The sequence below is a fragment of the Lactuca saligna genome, chromosome 3 (genome assembly GCF_052625555.1).
Source record: "Lactuca saligna cultivar CGN05327 chromosome 3, ASM5262555v1, whole genome shotgun sequence".
NCBI lineage: Eukaryota > Viridiplantae > Streptophyta > Magnoliopsida > Asterales > Asteraceae > Lactuca > Lactuca saligna.
In genome coordinates, this window is record NC_136419.1 from 27,776,103 (window position 1) to 27,799,436 (window position 23,334).

Sequence of the window (23,334 nt, forward strand, 5' to 3'; positions counted from 1 at the left end):
TCTGAATGAAATCCTTTTCTGAAACTAGTTGCCACTAGGTGTCATACCACTGCGACTCTAACAACCTCCTGATCCAACCGATCAGGTCCATACATCGAATCCTGACGTCACGAAATACAGGCTAAAAGCGATTGCTACCTAACCGATGGTAGCCTTATATCACAAGCAATCTTATATAGTCCATTGCTTCCCTGATCCCACAACTGTAGTGGCACTCCTACAGTCGTATCACTAACTCATCCTGATCCAATCCTTCTAGGCAATTCCGAAATCCAATCCTTGGATTTCCATATCCTTACTGCTACACCCGAACTGGTGGGTACTAATGTTCCTTTCGTTTCCTAACAAAACGCTCATGCTATCTTCCAACCAAGTGAAGTTGCGGCTACACCCATAGACTTACCTCACCCAAGCACTATCTGATGTTAGTGAATGCTACGACTACTCTCGCAGTCTTACAACACTTTTCCATACTACCTGATCGCTAGTGAATGCATCGGCTACCCCCACAGTCTTACAACACCTTCCACACTACATGATCGCTAGTGAATGCTACGGCTACCCCCGTAGTTACAACACTTTCCATACTACTTGATCGCTAGTGAATGCTACGGTTACCTCGTAGTCTTACAACACTTTCCAAACTGGGTCGAACACGCACTCGACCTAACACATCACTAAACTTGAGTTCTAACTGGAACTCTAACCTGGTTCCTAAAACCTGCTATCACGTAACCCCGCTGTATCAGTACCACACCTATACCTGTGATCAAAGTGTCACAGTAAACCACAAAATCATCTACACCCTCTGACAGGGTGAGAATCGGTGCCTCGCACAACCACTGTCTAAGAGTCTCGAAGGATGCATGTTGCTCAGGCCCCCATCGAAAGGCCACCGATTTCTTGGTCAGTCGGGTCAAAAGAACCACAATCGCGTAGAAGTCCCGTATAATTCTCCGGTAATAGCCTGTTAGACCCAGGAAACTCTGCATCTCAGGTGGAGACCTCGGAATCTCCCACTACATCTCGGCCACTATCTTGGCCGGATCGACTAGAATACCCTTCTGGTTGACAAGCTACCCAAGTAATTGCACCCCGCGCAACCATAACTCACATTTGGAGAACTTTATAAAAAGTCTCTCCCCCACTTTGATTCAAATAAGTCTTCACGACATGCGAGAATTGAAGGATTCCCAGTCCTTCTCGCTTTCAAGTATCCCACTGATTACAACCTGTGCTTACCAATGCTAGCGATTAATCACAGGTTAAACCGTAAGATCGCCTATACTCGGAAATCTTGATGAGTACTCTTGAAATCTAGTCCATTTTAACACCTCAGTCCATCTCCCATGCTGAAAACTAGAGTATCTAATCCTGACCCAATATTCTTTGAATAATACTCGAGCACAGATCCCGACAAAGATTCGGGATGAGAACGGTATACGTAGATTCCACCCCGCAAAATACATTCCTCTGTAGGTTCATCAAGGACTTTTCGGCATGCAAGATGGCATATATGATCCTTGATAACCCGGAGAAAATTGACCCGAGGTCCGACTTATCCAAACTCACCCACAATTCCAAAGCAATACGTATTCCCACATCTATATAGTAGCAGTAGCATATGATATACCCGTAACATCTGGAGGAATACAGATCACCTTCAGCTTACATGATCAACCCTGCCTCACTTGTAGCAGCCTAAACCCTTGGAGCGACAAACTCCCTTGTGCATTTTCTCGTACGTGCAATACTGACTCCGACCCTGCTGGCCTTTCACATGAGGATCAAAGGTCATGGATCTCTTCCCGGGACCCTCTACAATACGTACCTGGCACGACCCTCTCTTCCCAGGGTGCTTTGAATCAATCTAGCATCTTCAACTCTTGGAAATCATATCCTTCGGGGTCTGACACCCTGTCACGCACACTAGCTCACTTACCGATGGCTAAGCTGCAACAACTGGAACATCCTCTGTCCCCAAACCGGGTCACGAACTCCTCCTAGAAGCTTTTCAGATTCACTAAGACTCTCACCGATTCGAGTATGGATCCTGTACTTTCAGTAGTACGATCCCAATACTACCTTCCACACCTATCCATACTTTCCTCAACAATCCTCCCGAATCCTCTAAGTCACTTCCTCAAACTGGTACACCCAGTCTCACTAAACCTCACTACTAACCCACTGAAACATATCATAGGCTCTCCAAGGTTCCCGAATTCACCCAGTCCTCAACTGATGAAAGATTCCCAGTAATGTCAACTAGCTATTTCATGAATATAGCTAGCTCACATTACTAAGAGTCCCACAAAGCACAAAGCAAGCCGCATTCAGACAATGGAAAATCTAACCATCATATTCCAATCAAACCATTCTATCCTCTACTCAGGAGTCTGTACATGCAATTCAAAGGTTCATACAATCAGGCATAACCTAAACATGCTATCCTATCACTGACTGATCGCTATTAGCATGCAAGTCTACAAGCACATACAATAGGCATATAAGGTATCCTCGTAGATCCTCAGCCCTAATCTAGCATGCAGTTCTCATAATCATATCATAACATAACATGTATGGGTATCTTGGGAAAAACTTACTTGAGCTCGGCTGATTGCACGCATCACACACCTTGTCCTTTTTAAAATTCTTTTCTCTTTCAAGTTCTTTTGAAACTTCTTAACATCCGATAATTCAAGGCTAAAAATTTCATTCTAATTAAGTTGTTACATAAAACTGAACAGTATAAAAACTTTCGTAATAATATCTCATGTCAAAACCAAAGTGTCAATAATCACAACATGGTATCATAAAACCATATCAGAGTGTAATCGCAAGGATCCCGTGTGCGGAAAAACATAGTGTGATGCGCTACGACCAAGACGATTCATTTCCTTTGGAACAAAGTACCTGAAACCAAAACTGTAGACCGTAAGCATGAAGCTTAATGTGTTCCCCCATCGTACCACATACCATATAATACAATCGGTATCTTTCAACTGGTAACTTCCATCGATATCTTTCAACCGGTAACTGGGGACTATTTCACCCCTACCACTATCACATAATAATGTAGCATAACCATACAGATAACATACTAACATCATAAACATATTGATCACGTACTAACATCATAATATACTGATCACATACGAACATTATAACATACTGATCACATACTAACATCATAATATACTGATCACATACGAACATTATAACATACTGATCACATACTAACATCATAACATACTGATCACATACCAACATATCATAAACAGACAGATAAGCATTGCATGGGTTCTGTATACCCCTTCGACATCATTCAACCGGTAACTGCCATCGATATTTTTCAACCGGTATCCGCCATCGATATCTTTCAACCGGTAACTACCATCGGTATCTTTCAATCGGTAACTGCCATCGGTATCTTTCAATCGGTAACCGGGGACTATTTCACTCCTACCACTATCATACAATAACATGATATAAATATACAATCAGGCATATATAGAGTACTGACCTACCCTTCGGTCCTAACGACCGAGTCAAGGAAAAACTATTCCCTGCTACTACCATTAACACATATTGCATATCATATAAGCATATCACATAAGTATATCTCACAAGAATATCACATAAACATACCACGATAATTATCACAAAGACAATTATCTACCAACTACCCCTGTTGGTGGGCCGGCATTGTGGCCTTAGACCCACCCCTACTGGAAGGTAACTCACCTTGCACTACTGAAGTCCCGCAGACTCAATCCCACGTTGCTGAAGTCCCGCAGACTCAACCCCAGTTGCTGGATGACAATTTTCCGAACTGTCAATACCAAAATAACACCCAATTAATAATTGGGTCCCAACACATAATCATAATACATACTTGGATAATTACTTCATTACCCCAGGCTTGGCTTATTTAAACCCAAGGCCCAATGCATAGGCCCAAAGCTAACTAGGAATCAAAGCCCAACATATAGCCTAATTTTCCAAATTGGGGCCAGGCCCCTTACATGGGCCTTACCCTAGGCCTATTAGTTACCAAAGCATCAAGGCCCAATAAAAAGGCCCAACAATAAACCCAAGTGGAATTAGGGTTTCTCATAAATTAATGATTAGGGTTAAGTGTCCTACTTAACCCATTAAGGACTTAATCCACTAAGGACTTAATCCATTAAGTCCAATGTTGCTTAGATTAGTTTTTGCTAATGATTGTTATTTAATATCTCCAGTTATTAAATAATTCCCGTGTGTTCCGATTAATTTCCCTAAATTAAGGTTTTGTTGGCATTAGGGCTTTCCAACTCAAATACTAGCCCATTATTAATTTGTTGGACTTTTAGCTCAATTAGGGCTTTATTGGGCCTATTAGGCCCACTAGAATATCATTAATACCATTAGGGTTTTATTGGGTCAATTAGGGTCCATTAAGTTTCATTGGGCCCATTAGGGCTTACAAGGCCCATTAGGGTTTCAAGCACCCCAAACGAATCAACTCGACGAGAGAAACACACCGCCACCCGACACGGCGGCCGGTAGCGGCAGGAGGCGGAAGACACCACCCTAAGGTGGTGGTTTTTAATTTCCTTTATTATTCCATCTACAATGAAAAATACCAAAAATAAACACACACACCTACTACACTAAAATAAACACACACACACACACAACCACCCTTTATGGTGGCCGGTGGTGGTGGTGGCTTCCTTGGTTTTCCAGCCATACAAAACTCGACCTTACATCACAAATAACACACATGAACACCCTATGCCTGGAACATCAACATATCCACCCACCCGGTGGCGTTGGGTGACGGCAGAACCATGGAGATGTGGAAGCGGCGGTCTTAACGGCTACAAGGAAACATTCACGGCGACAACAACAACTTTGGGACGACAACCACCCTTTCTCGGCCTCCCAGATGCAACCAACACTTGGTGGTGTATAACGGCAACATCGACAACTCGTAGCAACAACGTAAGCACCGATTTGCGACGACGGTCGCGACTGTGGCCAAACACTGAACCCATGGAGAAGGAAGCGGTAACAGATGGAGATGAAGGGGAGAAGAGGTGGGTGACTCCCACCGGAAATAGCAGCTACGACACCATGGGGCCCTCCTCGGATTACCTACTGTTGTGACTCCTCAGGCCAGTCTTTGCCTTCAACGGTGGTGAAAGTAGCAGGAGAATGGAAGTCGCTTCCACCGGAGAACAGCAGCACCATCCCCCGATCTTGAAGCTTCCGACCACCCAGTCATTGCACCCTCGACCCCGACTTCACTGGCGATGGAGGAGACCACCGTTCATGCAATGGAATGGAGGTGGCGGCTGAGAAAACTTCGAATGGGTGTTGGCGGCTGAAAAAAAAAAAACAATGCTAGGGTTAGGGCTACCAGGGGGTGACGGGTTTAAATACCCTGATCCCCACACTTGTTTCCATAATGACCAAAATGGTCCCTCCATCCCCTTTTCTTACAAATACAATCCGATATTTACCCTTTCTACCCTGGCTGGATAAATATTTATAAAATGAGTCCCAAACACACACTATTAACCACCGACTTCTAGAAATGTGGCAATTAACTCCTCGAACCCAACACCCTACATATATAATTATTTATTTTAGGCTACCATTCATTCACTAATTTATTTATTTAATTAATAAATAAACAGGTGTTACAACTTGTATTCTCACAAAACTAGTTGTAATACCCGGTTCCCGGTAGGTATTTAAATTTAATTAACTGTATGTTTTTACACTGGGACTCGGCGAATTGGAGGCCCAACTCGTCAAGTAGACTATACTCCTAGACGTGGGTTTTAAGTAACCTACTCGATGGGTCGGAGAGCCCGACTCGGCGAGTAGGACTGTCTGGATGAAACCCTAATATTCAGGGTTTGTATCCTATTTAAACACCTTATCTTATCCCAATCCAGCCTCCATCATCCCTCCCAGTCTAGAAAAACCTTAACTCGAAAACCTAATCATCTATTGAGTGTTGTTGAGCTGTTTGGTGCCATTTGTGTGTATTTGAAGTTTGAGAATGAGAAGGAAGCTTGAGAGATCAAGAGGAAGCATGAAGATCAAGAGGTTTTGGCACATTTCCAGCTCATTTGAGGTATAAAGCTGAAACCTTGACCATCTATCTCTTAGATAGCTATTTACGGTTCATTTATACCTTTTCTAAGCCTTAGAAGTGCCATATTCGGGATTTTGTGGTTATAAAGGGGTATGAGTTCAGATCTGGAACCATGGAGGGTTCCTATGGCATAAAGGTGCCAACTTTATTGCCATAAGATCCCCATGCATCTTGTAGACTCCATTTTATGGCCATTGGAGCCAAATACCCCATGCATGAACGTCAAGTTTGTAACTTTACGTGTATTATGTACTCTAGGAGGCTAGATCTAGTTTTTAGATGTGTTAATCCGACTGAAATCAACTGTATGGACATGGACTTTGGGGAACTCGGCGAGTCGTTCATGGGAATCGACGAGTCGAGGTATGGTTCCCCAACCCTTTTCTGTTTTGATCGAACTGGTTGAGTCTAGAAGAGGACATCAACAAGATAGATGTGAAACTGGACTTGGAAATCATGGAATTCGGTGAGTTCAAGTACAGAACTCGACAAGTTCAAGGAAAGTCCCAACTACATGAAGGCACTCGACGAGTTCATAAGAAACTCGATGAGTCTATGGCTAAATGTTTATTCTTGCATGAAGAAGGACTCTACGAGTTCAAGGATGAACTCGTCGAGTTAGTTGTTGAGGGTCCCAAATTTGTATGAAGTAGAACCTGACGAGTGCATGCAAGACTCGGAGAGTAGGATCGAGGTCTTAGTGTTTTGAGGATTTGGGGACTCAGCGAGTTATTGGGACAACTCGGCGAGTCGAGTCAACCAGACATTGACTTTGACCTAGAGTTGACTTTAACTTTGGATTTGACCTAAGTAACCCTTGTAGGGGTTAAGAGTATGTAATGGTAAATTATGGAAGGTTGTTACGTGTAGGAATTGAGAGGAGTTGATCCCAGCAGCGAGGATAGTTCAGACACTTCACGACATAGAGGTGAGTTACCTTTCAGTAGAAATGGGTCTAAGGCCACAATGCCGACCCACTAGTAGGAGCTTATAGTTAGATGATTGATTGTGTAATAATTGTATGGTATGCTACTATCTGTTATGTTCTTTGTGCTTGTATGTTATGATTCTATGTGGTAGTGGTAGGTGTGAAATAGTCCCCGATATCTGGTTGGAATAGACTGAAGGGGAGGCCAACACCCAGATATGCTAGACAATTATCCAGTTGGAATAGATCGAAGGGGGCTAACACCCAGATATGCTAGGCAGTTATCCAGTTGGAATAGACCGAAAGGGAGGCCAGCACCCAAATATGGTAGGCAAATATCCAATTGGAATAGATCGAAGGGGAGGCTGGCACCCAAATATGTCTACCATTATGTGTTATGTATGATATTTGGTATGATGGGGGAACTCACTAAGCTTTGTGATTACGGTTTACAATTTTGGTTTCAGGTATCTCTTTGTCAAAAGGGAAGAAGCTAGCACAGTAGCAGTGCATCACACACACTGTTGGATTAGGTGTCTAAGTTCATAACTATTTGTATAATGTACTTGACACGATTGGCATGGTCCATTTCGGTTGCATGGCATTGCAACACTTAGATAGACTAAATGAGAGAAAGGACACTTAAGGATTATTAATATATTATAAGTTCTAATATTAATAATATTATTTAATTAGTATTGATCAAAGAATTAATTTGGAATTAATTAAGTTATCAAAAAGAGACTAATTAAATATTTGGGGTTAATTGTGTAAATCATTCTTGTATAGTGGGTTAATGATCCATGGTTTATATGAATTGGGTTAAACCCATAAGGTACTCCATTGATAGTCCATGGAGGTTATAAACCCATGGATCATGGAATATGGAAAGCCATGATAATTAGGGTTTACATGGTGTAACCCTACTTGTGACACAGCTATATAAAGACCCCATGTCTAGAAAAATCTGCACTACAAGTGAAGAACTAGAGGGCTAGTCGATTTTGAGTGATTGTGAACTTCTCTCAAAGTTATTCTAAGTGTTGTGGTGTTGTGTGAGACATTTGAGGCATCACACTTGAGGTGCTAGGCTCACAAGGTTCTCAAGGAATCTAAGCAACAAAAAGGTATGTTCTTCTACTAGCTATTATGATTCAAAGTTCCCCATGCCATGCTAGTTAGGTTAAGAACCTTGGAAAATCAAATTTGCATGTATCTTAGTAAAACATAGATCCAAGGTTTCTAGGGTTGCATGTACACCTTAGGAGTGTTAGAATGCTCAAAATCCTTCAGTTATATGCACCCACAAATTTCAAGGATGAAATCCGGTTCAAGTGGGGGAAAGTTGTAATATATGGATTTTCAAGTATAAGTCTTAGACCTTGCAACTTTGTGGTTTTAGGATTTTCCGACACCACAATGTGGTTGGACTTAGACCACGATGTGGTGGTTATTTAAACACCACGACATTATGAGAGCCTTGCCACGATATGGTCACGACAGAGGCTCAAAACCCTATATCTCGAGCCTTGGGCCCTATTTCATGGATGTGATGGCTAGGGTTTCATCTACCCTTTTTCCTCCATCCTCCATAACAACAAATCCTAACCCTTTTGTGCTTTGTGTGTGTTTTCTTGGTGTTTGAAGCTTGGAGAGGTCATTAGAGTAGAAGAAGTGGTTTTTTGGTGAAACAAGGATCATCAAGCAAGCCTAATCCAACCTCTTGAACCTTCTATGTACTTTTATTAGTCTTCTAAGCTCAAATTTGTGGTTGTTCCTTATAGATCTATAGAAAATGAGCCTATTTCCTCATTTTGTGTTCTTATGAATGGTTGGTGTTGATAAGGTTTTCAACTTTATCACTCCTTGAGGACCTTGGAGTGTTATCTGTTTTGGATTTGGATTTCTTTGTTGATTAGATGCCATGCATGAGTTTTTATCTCTAGTTTCCTTATTTTGACCTAGTTTGAGTGCATAACATGCATTAGACATGCATGACCATAGAGCAAGGATTTATATGAAGCTTTTGAGTGCAAAGAAGCTTTCTGGAAAGTATGAGTGTTAGTCTTGACAAAATAAGGGCATAATCCATTAAGCTGTTTTGGCTCATTCCCACGACGCGACATGATGCTTGTCATAACGTGGTAGTGGGTTTCATACGCAACTGTTTTTTCATGTGGCTGCCACATAATGGCGCAGTCAGTGGTTAGCCTCGACAACAACCCAAGTGACTGTAAGACTATGGTTGGATTATATCAGTCACATGGCTGAAATAGGTTATTGGTTGAAATAGACCGTCGGGATGGTCCTGTTGGCTGAAATAGGTCGTTATATGTATGATATGTGGTATTTTGGGGAACCCACTAAGCTTTATGCTTACTTTTCAAGTTTAAATGTTTCAGGTACCTTTGGTAGCAAAGAAAGAGCCCAGCGTGATTGCATTGCATTCAATAAAGATTTCCACACTATCTATCTTATGTTTACTCTGATGTTTTTGTTGAATTAGTGTCTAAGTCCATAACTATTTTGGTATGTACTTGACCCGATGGTGCATGATCCTTTTGGGTTGCCTTCACCAAAGCAACTTGATTGGAGAAATAAATAAAGAGAGAGAGGTTATTATGATTTATTAATATGTTATAAGAATAATATATTAAAGGAGAAATCATATTTGTTTAATTAATATTGGTCAATAATTAATTAGGAATTAATTTTGTGATCAAGTGTAATTAATTAAACTAGAGGGGCTAAATTGTAATTATGTGATAGTTACAAAATATGGTAATGGTTATCCTAAATATGGGTTGAACGAATTCAAGGAGATAAGGATCCTTGAAATCGTCCAAAGGATAAAGGACAAGGGTTTTCAAGGCTTATCTTATGGTTGCTTTGTGGATAAGCAACTAGATAAGGATAATGACTGAAACCCTATCTCTACACCTATATAAAGACCCTAAGGCCTTAAAATTCGTGTACTTGTTCCCAAGAAGTCCTAAGGATGAATTCTAACCTCTCTCCTCTCTCTTTATACCTTCTCCATTTGCTCTTGGTGTTTGTAAGCCATTAGAGGAGTGACACTTGTGACTCTAAGCCTTCCAAAGTCAAATCAAGGAGATTTGGGATTGTTATTGCTACATAACAATCAAGGTAACATTATAAACTCATTCTTATGTTAATATGATTATTTATATTCTAGAATTAGGGTTTATAGTCTTGTATTCAAAGCATGTACAATAGAGAAACCCAGATCCAAGCATTAGGGTTTGTATGAGCACATAGGATATCTTATGACCAAAACCCATCAGTTTTGAGAATACATTTTATACTCTAGTTATCTTGTGATGGAATGAAATGGATGGTTTTTATCTTATTAAAAATGAAATTTTTATTTAGTATTTTTGGGACATTACATAGTTTGGTGGTCGAACCATAAACCATCTGTACTATTCTCAACCATATGATTTTTAAACATTGGCATATTTATCAGCTCATCAAGGATGCCTTCTTGCATGGTCACTTTTAGGAGAGTGTATACATGCATTGACCCCAAGTCTTCCGCAACGCCTAACACCCAAATTATTTGTTCCATCTTCATTGTTCTTTATATGGACTAAAACAACCCACATGCTTGGTACCATTACTTTAATAAGCATGCTACTTAGTTCGCGTTCCACCATAGTGGTAAGAATCTATTTATTCTATCTACAACACATTATTATGTAAAATAGATCAATTATCAAATTTGAACCTGGATACATAAGTTCACTTTCTCTAATTTTGAGATATAATGATCGTTGATGGTAACAATAATATTTAGGGATAATGACTTACATGGGAAACATACTCTAGCTTATATATATATATATATATATATATATATATATATATATATATATATATATATATATATATAGTCTCTCATATTTTTTTTCATATTAATATGACCATTGAACTTATTTATTATGTTCAAGAAACATCTCTATGAGCAAGTGGTGTAGCTTTCCGAATAAACATGAATCTTTCCATCCAAGTTTGAAAATTTTGGTCATCTTATTCGGTCAAAACACTTAAGAGCACACAGAAAAACATACTCAAGAACACACACACACATGCACACTCAATAACGCATATCCAATGACGCACATACACACACTAAAGAACTCTAGATCTGATGACTACCAAGTGCTCTGTTCAAAACTCGTTCTCCATCTTCGCTCCACAAATCGAGCCTTCTAACATGTGTGTGTGCCCTATTTCTGATGAAAACAAAACCATAGATATATTCATCAAGAACACAAACTGAAGACTAAGAAACCCTAAATCGAAATCAAACCATTTTCAAATTTGAAACCCTAAATCGAAATCAAAGTTTTTAGAGTTATAAATGGTTTTTTGAACCATGGCAGATCTGTTTATCAAGAACACAAACTTAAGAACTCCATATTTTAGTTCGAGTTCTAGGTTTTGTGCAACTCGTCAAAATATCCAAAAACTATGAACACGAAGTCAAGGGTTTGTATCTAAGTGTGTTCATGATTATGGGCTTAAGATGTTTTTCAGTTTTATTTTAGTTAGAGTTTTCTAAAAAACCAAAAACTCCATATTTTCCATGGTTGGAGTTTCGTTCCTACAAAATGATATTTGGAAAACATATCAAAATCAATTTCTAGAAAAGATGACTTGAGTATTGTTGGAAAAATCATGTTGGCCGAAGAAGACAATTGAAAACTTGCCAGCATTGCCAAGGATTCCGGAAACCGACTAAAACTATGTCAACCGGTCATAGTGGTTTTGAACAAACTAAACAATAAATGATCATATTTTTACAAAAAACATAAAAAAAGACTAAATATATCCCCTTAGGTCATTAATCCTCATAATTACATCAAAACCAACCTTATATGTATGTATGTATACAAACCAACCATATATACACGCACATTCATATACGGGTATCCATGGGTGTTGTAATTTGTAATGATATTGGAACCTTGTAGTTGTAGAAAGTTCAAACTTCAAACCAGTGGACCTATATTGAAAATATATTTTAGCATAATGAGAACGGCTGAAAACGTAAAAAACATACAGGATCAAACATAAAATAAACCAAATTTCCTTTTCCCCCATCGTTAACGGCGTCATATTCACGTTTCGGATTTCATTGTCAAATCACGGCGGAGCTGCAATCGATTCACAACTGCGAGGGATAATAAATTTACAGCTCCGATTAGCGGACGCTCGAGCTTGACGGCGGCGAAGAAGCTTTAGCAACACAGGGGAAGACAAAGATGGTGAACATGACGACTTTTTTCGGGATGTCATTGGGCGCTTTTGTGTTCTGGCAATCAATGGATAAAGTTCATGTTTGGATCGCTCTTCACCAGGACGAGAAGGTCTGAATCTTTCTTCTTCTCTCTGTATGTATATCTAGATGTGTACCGATATACTTCGATTATGCTCGTACTTTGTCGTTTTACTCTTGATATGCCTGAATATTCTGAATTAGGGTTCGTTTTATCTGTCGAAATTGAATGCAGCGATTAGGAAAACAATTACTGCTTTGAGGTAGATGCATGATTAATGGAGTGTTAACCTTTTTATAAGAAATGAAATGTTGATGTTGAATAAGAATTGGTATTAGGCTAAATTTACTTAAATCTGAACTGTTTACATCGTTTCAATTTTGGTTCCAATTTACCCTCTGTTTTGACTTCCTAAACTCGAACTGCATTCTCAGTGACAGTAGGTTAATGAAGTTGAAACTTTTCCCTCTTCCTTAAGAGATTCATATACTTGGTTTTCTTGTGCTTTGGGTATATTATTTCCATTAATATGACATATATTTTGTACATTGAAAATTAACATTACTTGTAACACATCTTTTGATGCCTTTATGAATTTAGCTCTGAATATGGATTGTTTGTAACAATTGCAGCAAGAAAGAATGGAGAAGGAGGCAGAGATCAGGAGGGTGAGAGAACAGCTGCTACAAGAAAACAAAGAAAGAGACCCTATTGCATAATTAAAGCTTGGTAATTCATGTTGGGACATTGAATGCATTTTCCCTGAATTTGTTCTTGTATTTTCTGGGTTCTTAAGATACAGATGTTTTGTCTTGATTAATAACGAATGAATGGATGAACTCCCAAAAGGATCCTCAAGATTTTTTATTGATTTTTTTGCATATATCTGCAATTCATCATTTTCTATATACCCAGCTGTTTGTTACTTTAAAACAAGGTAAGTCTATATACATAGGTAAGTGTATAACTATATACATCATTTTCTATATAGCCCTCATGTGATCTTTCTCTTTCCTTCGAATCTAAAGTTGAAGAAAAAGTAAATTAAGAGTCTTCAGATCCCTTCATAGTGGTCAGATCCCTTCAGCAACCATCACACTTGACAACTCAACAGAGTTTTTCCAACAAGTCGACATCTCTTTAAGCATTGTCTTATTTCCATGGGTCTTGCATAATTTTTTATTCTTTTCTATGTGTTTCAAATGGTTTACTGGCCATGGTGTATGTTTGTAACGTATTTTTGTTGAGAAATTAAAGTTCTTTCTCATGATCAAGCCACCTCAATTTCAAGGAAATACCTAAATCATTCTATAATATCATATACCTATACAATTTAACCACTGACTTCTGAACTGCTTGATATAAAGAGTATGATCTCGTTTAATTTGCTTGTAGCCACTCGCTACCACAATGTTTCCATTAAGGGCAGTGTTTTAAAACCCGGGTTGAGCCGGCCGGTTCAGCCGGTTGGACCGTGACCCGGGGTAGAAGGCGGGTCAATTTAGACCGTTTTTTTGTAAAAATACGAAACGGATTGAACCGGCCGGGTTTCCTCTAAACCGTGGTTTAACCGCTTATGTCGAACCGGTTAAAACCGGATTGATCCGTTTTTATAGGGTTTGGATAGTTGGAAACAAGTAGCGAACGCCAAAACAACATGCCATTTGCGGTTTCTTCAATATTTTTCAATGTTTTTAAATATTTAAATTTTGTGGACATTAAATTATTGGTTTTATATGTTTATGCATTATGCATGAAAGTAAAAATATATAAAAATAGAAAAAGACCATAAACCGGGTTGACCCCGCGGTTTAACAGGTTGAACTGGTTGACCCGTGAACCGGTCATCATACCGAGTCAACCAAAAACCCGGGTTTTAAAACATTGATTAAGGGTGATTAACCTTTCAGAAATCCAATTGACCATGTTAAATAAAGGGAAATTGAGTAATCTAACCAAAATTTGAGTACTAATTATAAAAAACAAACCAAGTTTTTTTTTTTTTTAATTTTTTTAATTTTTTTAATTTTTTTTTTTTTTACTTTTTATTGAAAACTAACCACTGGGTCCAGAATAGGCCTTTCCGGACCAGAAAAAACGGCCTAAACGCAATGCTACATATATGGGCCTCATACATAAAAATACAGAATACACGTTTCAGATTCTGCAATTCCGAAGTTCCTTCTACCCACATTTAGGACCTAGTTTTCAGCATGAATTCGTCAAACCAAGTGAGTTCTACTCTTTAAGTTACTTGCATTTAAGTTTTCAAACAAATATACATATTCCAGATTGCGTAGAACACTCCATAATACGATAAACGAGTCCGAAATATCCATTTTTTTGTATGTTTTTTCGTTGTATATATATGAGACAGATGTAAGTATCTTATAATGTGTTTATGATTAGTTTTTTAGTCCGAAACTATATTTTCTAGCAAATCCGGAATGGTATTGTAAGTCCCGAATACGAAGAACGTAGTCTGGAACACGATAATCTATTCTGGAATGACAAGTCGAAATAAAAATCCATTATTTTTTTTTTTGGTGTCTGATATTGTTTAATAACCCCCATTAGTCCAAAGATGAATTTGCGTGAGTGTTGTTAAAAAAAGTGAGTTTTATGGATGAAGTAGTTGTAATTCATTTATGGACACTTTCAAAATTGCGTCCAATAAAGGTAAAAACGATTAAAATGTTGTTAAAAAAGGTTGTTGGAATTTTGTTTTTGCATATAAAAAGTCAGGATACTAAGTTAGAAAATAAAATAAAAAATATAAACAAATAAAAACACTTATAAAATTAAGAAAGAAAATTGTAAATGGTATTAAAGCTTAAACTGAAAGCAGATAGAGCTTCAAACGATGTGATCAGGGCAAGTTTAGACAAACCTGATATTATAGACTAGTTTCAAATAAATTATTTTTTATGAATATTTTTCAGCAAGTTGGTTTTATTCTTGGATACGTTTATGTAAGTTGTTTTTAATGTATATGTTAATATATTTTATTTTCAGTTTCTAACGTCTAGTGACTCAATCAATGAAGATGAGTTGCCAATAGATATGATATACTACGTCTTGAAGATGAACAACGACATCTTGTTGATACGACTGCATTAGAAATGATTTATGATTATAAATGTGCGGAACAACGATTGGTAATACTGAAAATCTCATTATCGCTTTCTGTAGTGAAGGAGGGGAGAAAACAAGCATTGTATTATATGCAAATGCTCCTTAAATGTCTAAAGATATACGTCAGTTTATGAACACAATGGACCTCATCAAAGAAACATGCATGACAACTCCAACAATAGAAGACCGAATCCAATTGACTGGTAATTGGTCAACCTAATTGAAACCTACATGGAATTGTTTGAAAACCATGTAGACATCGCTAGTTTGCACCGGATGCAAGTTCCAGGTTATCCTAGAAATGTAACATACAAATTTAATATTGTAATATATTTTGAAACTTAAATATGTAAACGAAGTGGTAAGGTTATCTAAAATTAGAATGTTTTTCATTAACATTAGTACAAAGATCGTTATAAATCCTAATACATACTTACATTTGTTTCCACAAAATAGGAAATTGTAAGAGATACATATTTTATTCGCGATCAACAAAATCTCCTCTAATTCTAACATCCGTTAGATGGTCCCGTTCTACATAAAGCTTATCAACCTCCGTATTCGCATATTGAATCCATTTCTCAGCTTCTTTGACTTTTTTCATAGCTTTAACAACCCATTTTCCTTTTCCATTTAATTGTTCCTCTAGATCATTTGCACGTTGATTTAGTATCCGACTAGTTTCAGAATCCCTTTTGTTTGCTTCTTCAACGACCTTCATAGCTTGGAAAATGTCATCAAGCATTTTATCTAGGGGTGGGAAATCTGGGCCTTCCGAAACGGTTTAATATCTGAACAAATATAACAATCTTCTTCTTCACAATGCCAAACACCAAACTCAGATGAGCTAATTCTCAAGTTATTTCTACGTTTAGGATGCATGCTAGCTATATATTGATAGTCTAAAATGCCATGTCCGGAATAAGTTTCTGAAATGCGATGTCCAAAATGTGTCTCTCCGTATTACGATATTCGGAATCCATGTCCGGAATATGCGTTTGTGACTCATATTCGTCAGGAATCTATGACATTTATGATTGATTTGACTATACATGAATGATTGATATGACGTTCGTAACTTCAGTCTAAAATGGCATTCCGAACTCTAGAATGACATGAAATCCATAATGAACCACTATAAATAAGAGAGTGAAATTATAGAACCTTTAGAACTCCATAATGGAAGCAAATCAAATTCATTCGTGGACTAGACAAGAAGAGATCATGCTCATTCAGTCTAAGATAATAATTGAGGATGATTTGATTATCCTCAACTCCTCATGCTGCCACATCTAATGTATTGATCATGATGGACACACTTGAAACATATGTTTCACTTTGACTTATCTGTTGCAGAGTATCGAACCGAAGAAGAAGTGAATGCTAAGTTTCTAGACATACAGTCAAATGTAAAGAATTATATCAAAATTTATCACAAGATCGACAATGAATCACAGAATGAAGATGAACAAATAATTTTGCAACTGGCAAGGGTGAAATACAGATAGAAAAATAACAGGGTTGATTTTCCATACGAACATGCTTGAGATATTTTAAAGATGCCTCATATTTTTAAATTACTTATTTCGATATTTTTATGTTTAATTAGGTTATGGTACTTCTAGATTATGTTTTTTTTTTCTATCTTTATAATATCTAACAAATATTAGGGCAATAAAAATATTTTTCATTAATCACTCCAAGTCGATTACAAACATAATTAATTGCGATTACATAGGTAATAAAACAACCAAAAATGGGTTTGATATTTCTCATTCAGATGGAGAGGTAGAGGGTGCACATTTTGGGTTTGGTCGGTAGTTCAAAACACATCAGCTTAGTAATATACCTGAACCGTATTGGCTAATTCGGTGACGTTTGAATAACGTGATGCTGCAATAGCATGACCACACGCTATACCCAAATTGCATCATTTCTCATATGAACATGTATGACGGTTAAGATATACAACACAAGTTGTTTTAAAATAAAAAACGTGGAAAATGTTGGACGAGAACGAAGATGGGATTTCGGGCGGGATCTTTGTTGCTTGCCACCGGATAGACTTTTGGATCCTCCTCTCAATCCCCATCTTAGCATACGAGGTTAGTATGTGTAACATCCTGATTTCCCAGTTATATTATTCTATTTAATTAGTTTGGAATTTGAGGAGGAACTCGGCGAGTTGGAGCCAAGACTCGCCAAGTAGGGTCGCGGATGTTCATCCGGGTTCACGTTCGAACTCGGCGAGTCCACGCTATTTAATGAAACCCTAATCCCCCAGGTTTGGAGCCTATTTAAGGGCACTTATAGCCTCCCATTGTGGCTACCAGTCCCTTGAGAGAACCCTAAGTGAGCCAAATCGTTGTGAGGGAGAAGAAGTCACTTTTTGATCCTTGAACCCTTGGTTTAGCAAGAAGAAGGTGACAAGAGCAAAGAGGAGGTGCGATTCAAGCAATTCCAGAGTTCAGAGACATCATTTTGAGGTAATGGTTCGAACCTCCTTCAGTTTTGGTGTTGATCATTAGATTTAGGGTTTTCTAACCCCTTTGGAGGGGGATTATGTGGAGCAAATGGTCCCTCTTCGAGTTTGTGCCTTGGATCTGGACTCAAAGAGGTCCAGAGACCTTGACCCTTGGAGCTTTATGGACTAGTGTGGGGTTATTGGCCTTAGGTTGCCATTTTTGGGACTAAATCTCCTTTTGATGCCTTGTTGTGGCTATACAAGCATCAAGTTTCGAACTTTACGTGACATTCATGCTTGGGGAGGCCATATCTATGGTGTGGGGAAACAGATCTGACCTTACGAGGTCAGTAGAGTTTGTGCATGGCATGAACTCGCCGAGTTGTTTTTGAGACTCGGCGAGTAGGGTTAGGGTTTCACGTAAATTGCTCAGTGAATGGACTTGCCGAGTTGGGGGATGACTACGTGAGTCAGGAGGGGGTTAGAGGACTGGAGTTCAAGGTGGTACTCCCCGAGTTGTTCTTGAGACTCAGCGAGTTGAGTCGGGGTGGCCCCGCGATTCCTGTCTAGTATGACTCGTCGAGCATAGGGAGGGACTCTACGTACCAAGCAGGACAAAGAGTTAGTGGACATGTGTGTACTCGCCTAGTCACCGGAGTGCACTCGGCGAGTTGGGTCAAAGTTTGACCGTTGACTTTTGTTGACCTTTAGGGGTTTGGTCAGCAATGTGGCCTTTGGGCTAAGAAGGGGGTAAAATGGTCTTTTACCCTTAAGAGGGTGCCAAGAGAGGATTGAGTCTAGTCTCGAGAGTTATGTTCAAGAGAGCATTTGCCTTATGTGATAGATGGCAGCGAGTTCGAGATGCAAGCGTGAGGATATCTGCTTCCTGCTTGCCAGGTGAGTCTTCTCACTATACTTTACCTTGAGTAGGTAACCAGAGTTATGTGACAGAGTATTTGTATGCTATGTATGTTATGCGTTGTACTGCATTATTTCTATGTGATTTATGTTGTGCATGTTTATAGAGTTAGAACTGGAAGGTTCCCAGAGTTAGAACCGGAGGGTTCACAGAGTTAGAACCGGAAGGTTCATAGAGTAGGGTCCACGGAACCACAGAGTTATAGCCTCGAGTGGCTAATATGTGTTATGTGTGGTATTTTGGGGAACTCACTAAGCTTCGTGCTTACAGTGTTTTGTGTTATGTGTTTCAGGTTTCTCTCAGGATCGCGGGACAGCACCGGCTTGATTGTATACACTAGAGAAAGAGTCATGTTTTGAGGATCCTGGTTTATTATGCAAGTGAAAATGGAGTTATGTTTTGTAATTCGATTATGAATGAGATTTTAAGGAAAGTGTTTTTAAGAATTAAATCATTATATTTAAGTGAAAAATTGTTTTGAAATTTACGGTGTTACAGTATGCTAGTCAAGCTCCCTGAAATGTAAATATTATCATTTACAGTTATTGTACAGCTAAAAAATTCAATATTTTACGATATTTTACCTTTCATGAAATTGTATTCAACAAAAATCTGTTGAATGTAGTCACAAATTGCCTCAGCGCATTATTATTGGTACATTGCGTTGATTAACCGATAACAACAAAAATTATGGAATATCAATTTTGAGTACATTCCAACAGATGTTAGGGAAATAGGTTCTTGCCCATTTTGCATGAGCGATGTTGACAAGCACTTCATGTGCATCATCGGTTAGTCGACAAAAGTTTTGCTCAAAATAGACATAGTATATGAGTTGGATGTCATCCAAACAAAGGTCCTAATGTTTTGTTTCCATTAATTCTTCTACGCATATACATGAAAACATTTTTACAAGTACAAATCCGATAAGAATTAGAGAATACCTGACCTATGCAAGAATTAATGACATCATCTTTATTGGTTATGAACAATACTTCCCTACCCTCTCTGAAAGCTTCCTTCAACTTCATCAGGAACCAGGTACAAGATTCAACATTATTTGTCATGCCTAGACAAAATGCTATAGGTAGGGTCTGGTTGTTCTCGTCCATAGAAACCACTACAAACATTATGTTTAGGTGGTCGCCTCTTAGACTCGCAATACTTGTAAAGATGGCTGCAATAAGCATCCTATGAATGAATGTAGCTACATTATTTTGAAAAAACAAACCAAGATGCTTTAAGTAAACAAACATTATCAGTTTTAAAGAAACAATAGAATTTATGGAACAATAAAACTTACCATACATCCAATTGCCACAAAACAGACTTGGAAATGATTAATCACATCAGTTTTGATGTTCGTGTAACAATGATGGTTGGTCCGATTAAGGTTGTGTAGGTAAACATACATGTTGGTAAAGCTTTCTTCATGTTCACTCTCTGAGAAAGTCATCTTGAAGGATTTATACGAGCTAATTATGGATGATCACAAGTAAGCTTCTAAGTACATGCACTAACAGTAATATATACGGGACGACAATTGATGTTTTATAATCTAGAATAACTGTCTGGAACGTGTGTTCGTGATTACATATTGTTATTTCAAAGTACTAACCCGACAACCGTACAAAGATTATTGTTTCAGACAAGGATACTCCTGAATGCAAGTCTGGAATGTATGGACATTTTTGTTTCAGACCAAAGCTCTAGAATGAATATACTGACTCTAGAATGCTATATTTCGGAGAAGTAATCATTTTACAAAAAAAGAAGGTTATTATTATTAAAATACCCGTTTATATGGGTTAGATTACTAAATTTCTCCTAAATAAATGTGTCAAACTATGACAATGTGTTAGAAATAATGAGTAAATACCGGTGATACTTTTCTTTCTATATAGAACTGGCAAAAAATAACTTAAACCTATAAAACCAACAAATTATTAATGGGTTGAGTTAAGATTTTTGATATGTTTCATTAAATGGTTCAAGTATCTCAACATATTTAATTAAATGAGTTGCGTTATGTTAAAATTTCAACCTAATTTCAAAACTTAACTCGATTCATTAAACAGATCAAATGTCCCCCGGTTTGTTTAATTAAACGAGTTGAGTTAGGTTGAAATTTTCAATATGGTTGTTTCAAGCTGCCAACCAAATTTTTATCTTCATTTTGTGATTTTTTTTGTAAACTTGACCAATTATTAGAGTTTGTATTTTTTTTTAAAATTTTATTTTAACATTATTGGAGTATGTAACAATATTTAATTAAGTGAGTTTATCCTTTTTAACTTGGGTCAACCTGTTACTTAAACGTGTCGTGCTAGATTGAGATTTTCACTGAATTCAAACATTGCTCCCCTATTTTCTATATGATTCAAATGAAGTTCGGTAGTATATAATTACGTATGTTATTTCGTGCCATTTATTTTTACTATGTTGCATATGATGATAACATAATTATTTGTATATTGTAACTCGCATTTATCATATTCTTGCACTTAATTTATAGTCTCTTATTATATGTAAAGCGTCCCAAAAATGCCTTCTGAACTTGCTCATTAAGAAATACGGTATCCAGTTCCTTAGCTGAATAGCTTTATTGGCATCAAATATAAATCTCAAGCACCGGTTTGCTCTTCTTGATCCTTATCGCAGAGTTGCCTAACTGAAAGCTATCCTGAGCACACAATATGAACTCATTACATCTACTGATCTACAAAATGTCTGCTGCTTTTCCTAGTAAGAACAAAAAATCCTGCTAAAAATAGAATCCGCTTTATCCTTTTCAATAACAAACCCCTCATGCATGATACTATATATATATGAAGTTTACAATTCATTTCCTACATGAAATATATATTACAAGATATGGAAATGAGGAAGGTTTTCTTGATATTTCTTTCTTTTGCTGTGTTTATGGTATTGGCGAATTGCATTGATTTCACTGAAGAGGACTTGGCCACAGACGAGAGCCTGTGGGACTTATACGAAAGATGGAGGAGCCACCACACTGTGTCACGTGACCTCGGCGAGAAAAGGAAACGATTCAACGTCTTCAAATACAACGTCCAATACATTCACAAAGTCAATCAGCTGGACAAACCTTACAAACTAAAGCTCAACAAATTCGCCGACATGACCAACCACGAGTTCAAAACCGGGTTCGATTCAAAGATCCAACACTTCCGAGCACTCAAAGGCGAAAGGCGCATCACCCCATTCCGCCATGAGAAAACCACCGACCCACCACCGTCGATTGACTGGCGGCAATACGGGGCAGTCAACCCTGTCAAGAACCAAGGCCAGTGTGGTAGCTGCTGGGCGTTTTCGACAATTGTCGGGGTGGAGGGTATTAACAAAATCAAGACGAATACTCTGGTTTCTTTATCTGAGCAAGAACTTGTCGATTGTAATTCTGATAACCATGGATGCGAAGGAGGGTTCATGGAAGACGCATACGAGTACATCAAGGAAACCGGTGGGGTTACAACCGAGCAAATCTATCCTTACTTTGCACGTAACGGGCTTTGTGATATATCAAAGGTACAAACAAATTTCAAAAATTATAAACAAGTGGAAATAATGAAATGGATATAACATTTGATCATCAATTCATGCAGAGAAACTCGCCTGTGGTGAAAATCGATGGTTTTGAAAACGTACCGAAGAACGACGAGACGTCGTTGTTGAAAGCTGTAGCGAACCAGCCGGTGTCGATTGCTATTGACGCGGGTGGTCTTAATTTCCAATTCTATTCCGAGGTGAGAACTTGTATTTCTAATTCCATTCCGAGGTAAGATTGTTGATTGTTGATGGGTGATGGTATGTTTTGTAGGGGGTTTTTAATGGAATCTGTGGCACGGAGTTGAATCATGGTGTGGCGATTGTGGGGTATGGAACGACTCAAGAAGGGACGAATTACTGGGTTGTGAGGAATTCATGGGGAAGTGGGTGGGGTGAGCAAGGTTACATTAGGATGCTGCGAGGGTTTAGCGAACCCGAGGGGTTGTGTGGGTTAGCCATGGAATGCTCGTATCCTATCAAGGTGTCATCGGATAATCCAAAAAGTGTGTCTAAAGATGAGCTCTAGAACCATAACCTATGAATTATGAAGTATGAAGTATGCAGTATGAACCATCTTGATATACTTAGCCAAGTCTTGTTTTTCGGATTGTACTGTTTTTTTCTTTGTGAGAAGAAGAAAGCACGAATAAAATATTGAAGGTTAATTTTATATGTATGCTGTATATCTTTTGTGTGAATGGTGATCGGTGAGTGAGTGAACCATACGTATTATATGAATGAGAGGATACATATAATAAGACTCGATTTAAATTGTAGTTTTTGAGACTACTTTTCGGAATCCTACTAAAATCCTTGTGCAACTTATGGTAAAAATACTATACTAGTTTGATTGATTTAGAG

The 23,334-nt window shown here is 38.1% G+C and overlaps 2 protein-coding genes across 2 annotated transcripts; both read left to right on the plus strand.

The window, feature by feature from the left end:
- The first annotated feature begins 12,165 nt into the window (after nucleotides 1-12,165).
- Nucleotides 12,166-13,252, plus strand: LOC145034900 (uncharacterized). The gene is made up of 2 exons (XM_078983460.1): nucleotides 12,166-12,475; nucleotides 13,018-13,252. Exons 1-2 carry the CDS (start codon nucleotides 12,371-12,373, stop codon nucleotides 13,102-13,104), a joined length of 192 nt encoding a protein of 63 aa, XP_078839586.1. The 5' UTR covers nucleotides 12,166-12,370; the 3' UTR covers nucleotides 13,105-13,252.
- Nucleotides 13,253-21,777: 8,525 nt separating this feature from the next.
- On the plus strand, nucleotides 21,778-23,127 carry LOC145033493 (vignain-like). Its single transcript, XM_078982089.1, has 3 exons — nucleotides 21,778-22,452; nucleotides 22,530-22,670; nucleotides 22,745-23,127. Exons 1-3 carry the CDS (start codon nucleotides 21,778-21,780, stop codon nucleotides 22,997-22,999), a joined length of 1,071 nt encoding a protein of 356 aa, XP_078838215.1. The 3' UTR covers nucleotides 23,000-23,127.
- Nucleotides 23,128-23,334: the final 207 nt, after the last annotated feature.

Bases quoted from the DNA above. Each gene is read 5' to 3' on its own strand.
- LOC145034900 (XM_078983460.1), top strand. From the start codon at position 12,371: ATGGTGAACATGACGACTTTTTTCGGGATGTCATTGGGCGCTTTTGTG. The intron at 12,476-13,017 runs GTCTGAATCTTT...TAACAATTGCAG, and splicing joins CTCTTCACCAGGACGAGAAG to CAAGAAAGAATGGAGAAGGA.
- LOC145033493 (XM_078982089.1), top strand. From the start codon at position 21,778: ATGGAAATGAGGAAGGTTTTCTTGATATTTCTTTCTTTTGCTGTGTTT. The intron at 22,453-22,529 runs GTACAAACAAAT...CAATTCATGCAG, and splicing joins GGCTTTGTGATATATCAAAG to AGAAACTCGCCTGTGGTGAA. The intron at 22,671-22,744 runs GTGAGAACTTGT...TATGTTTTGTAG, and splicing joins ATTTCCAATTCTATTCCGAG to GGGGTTTTTAATGGAATCTG.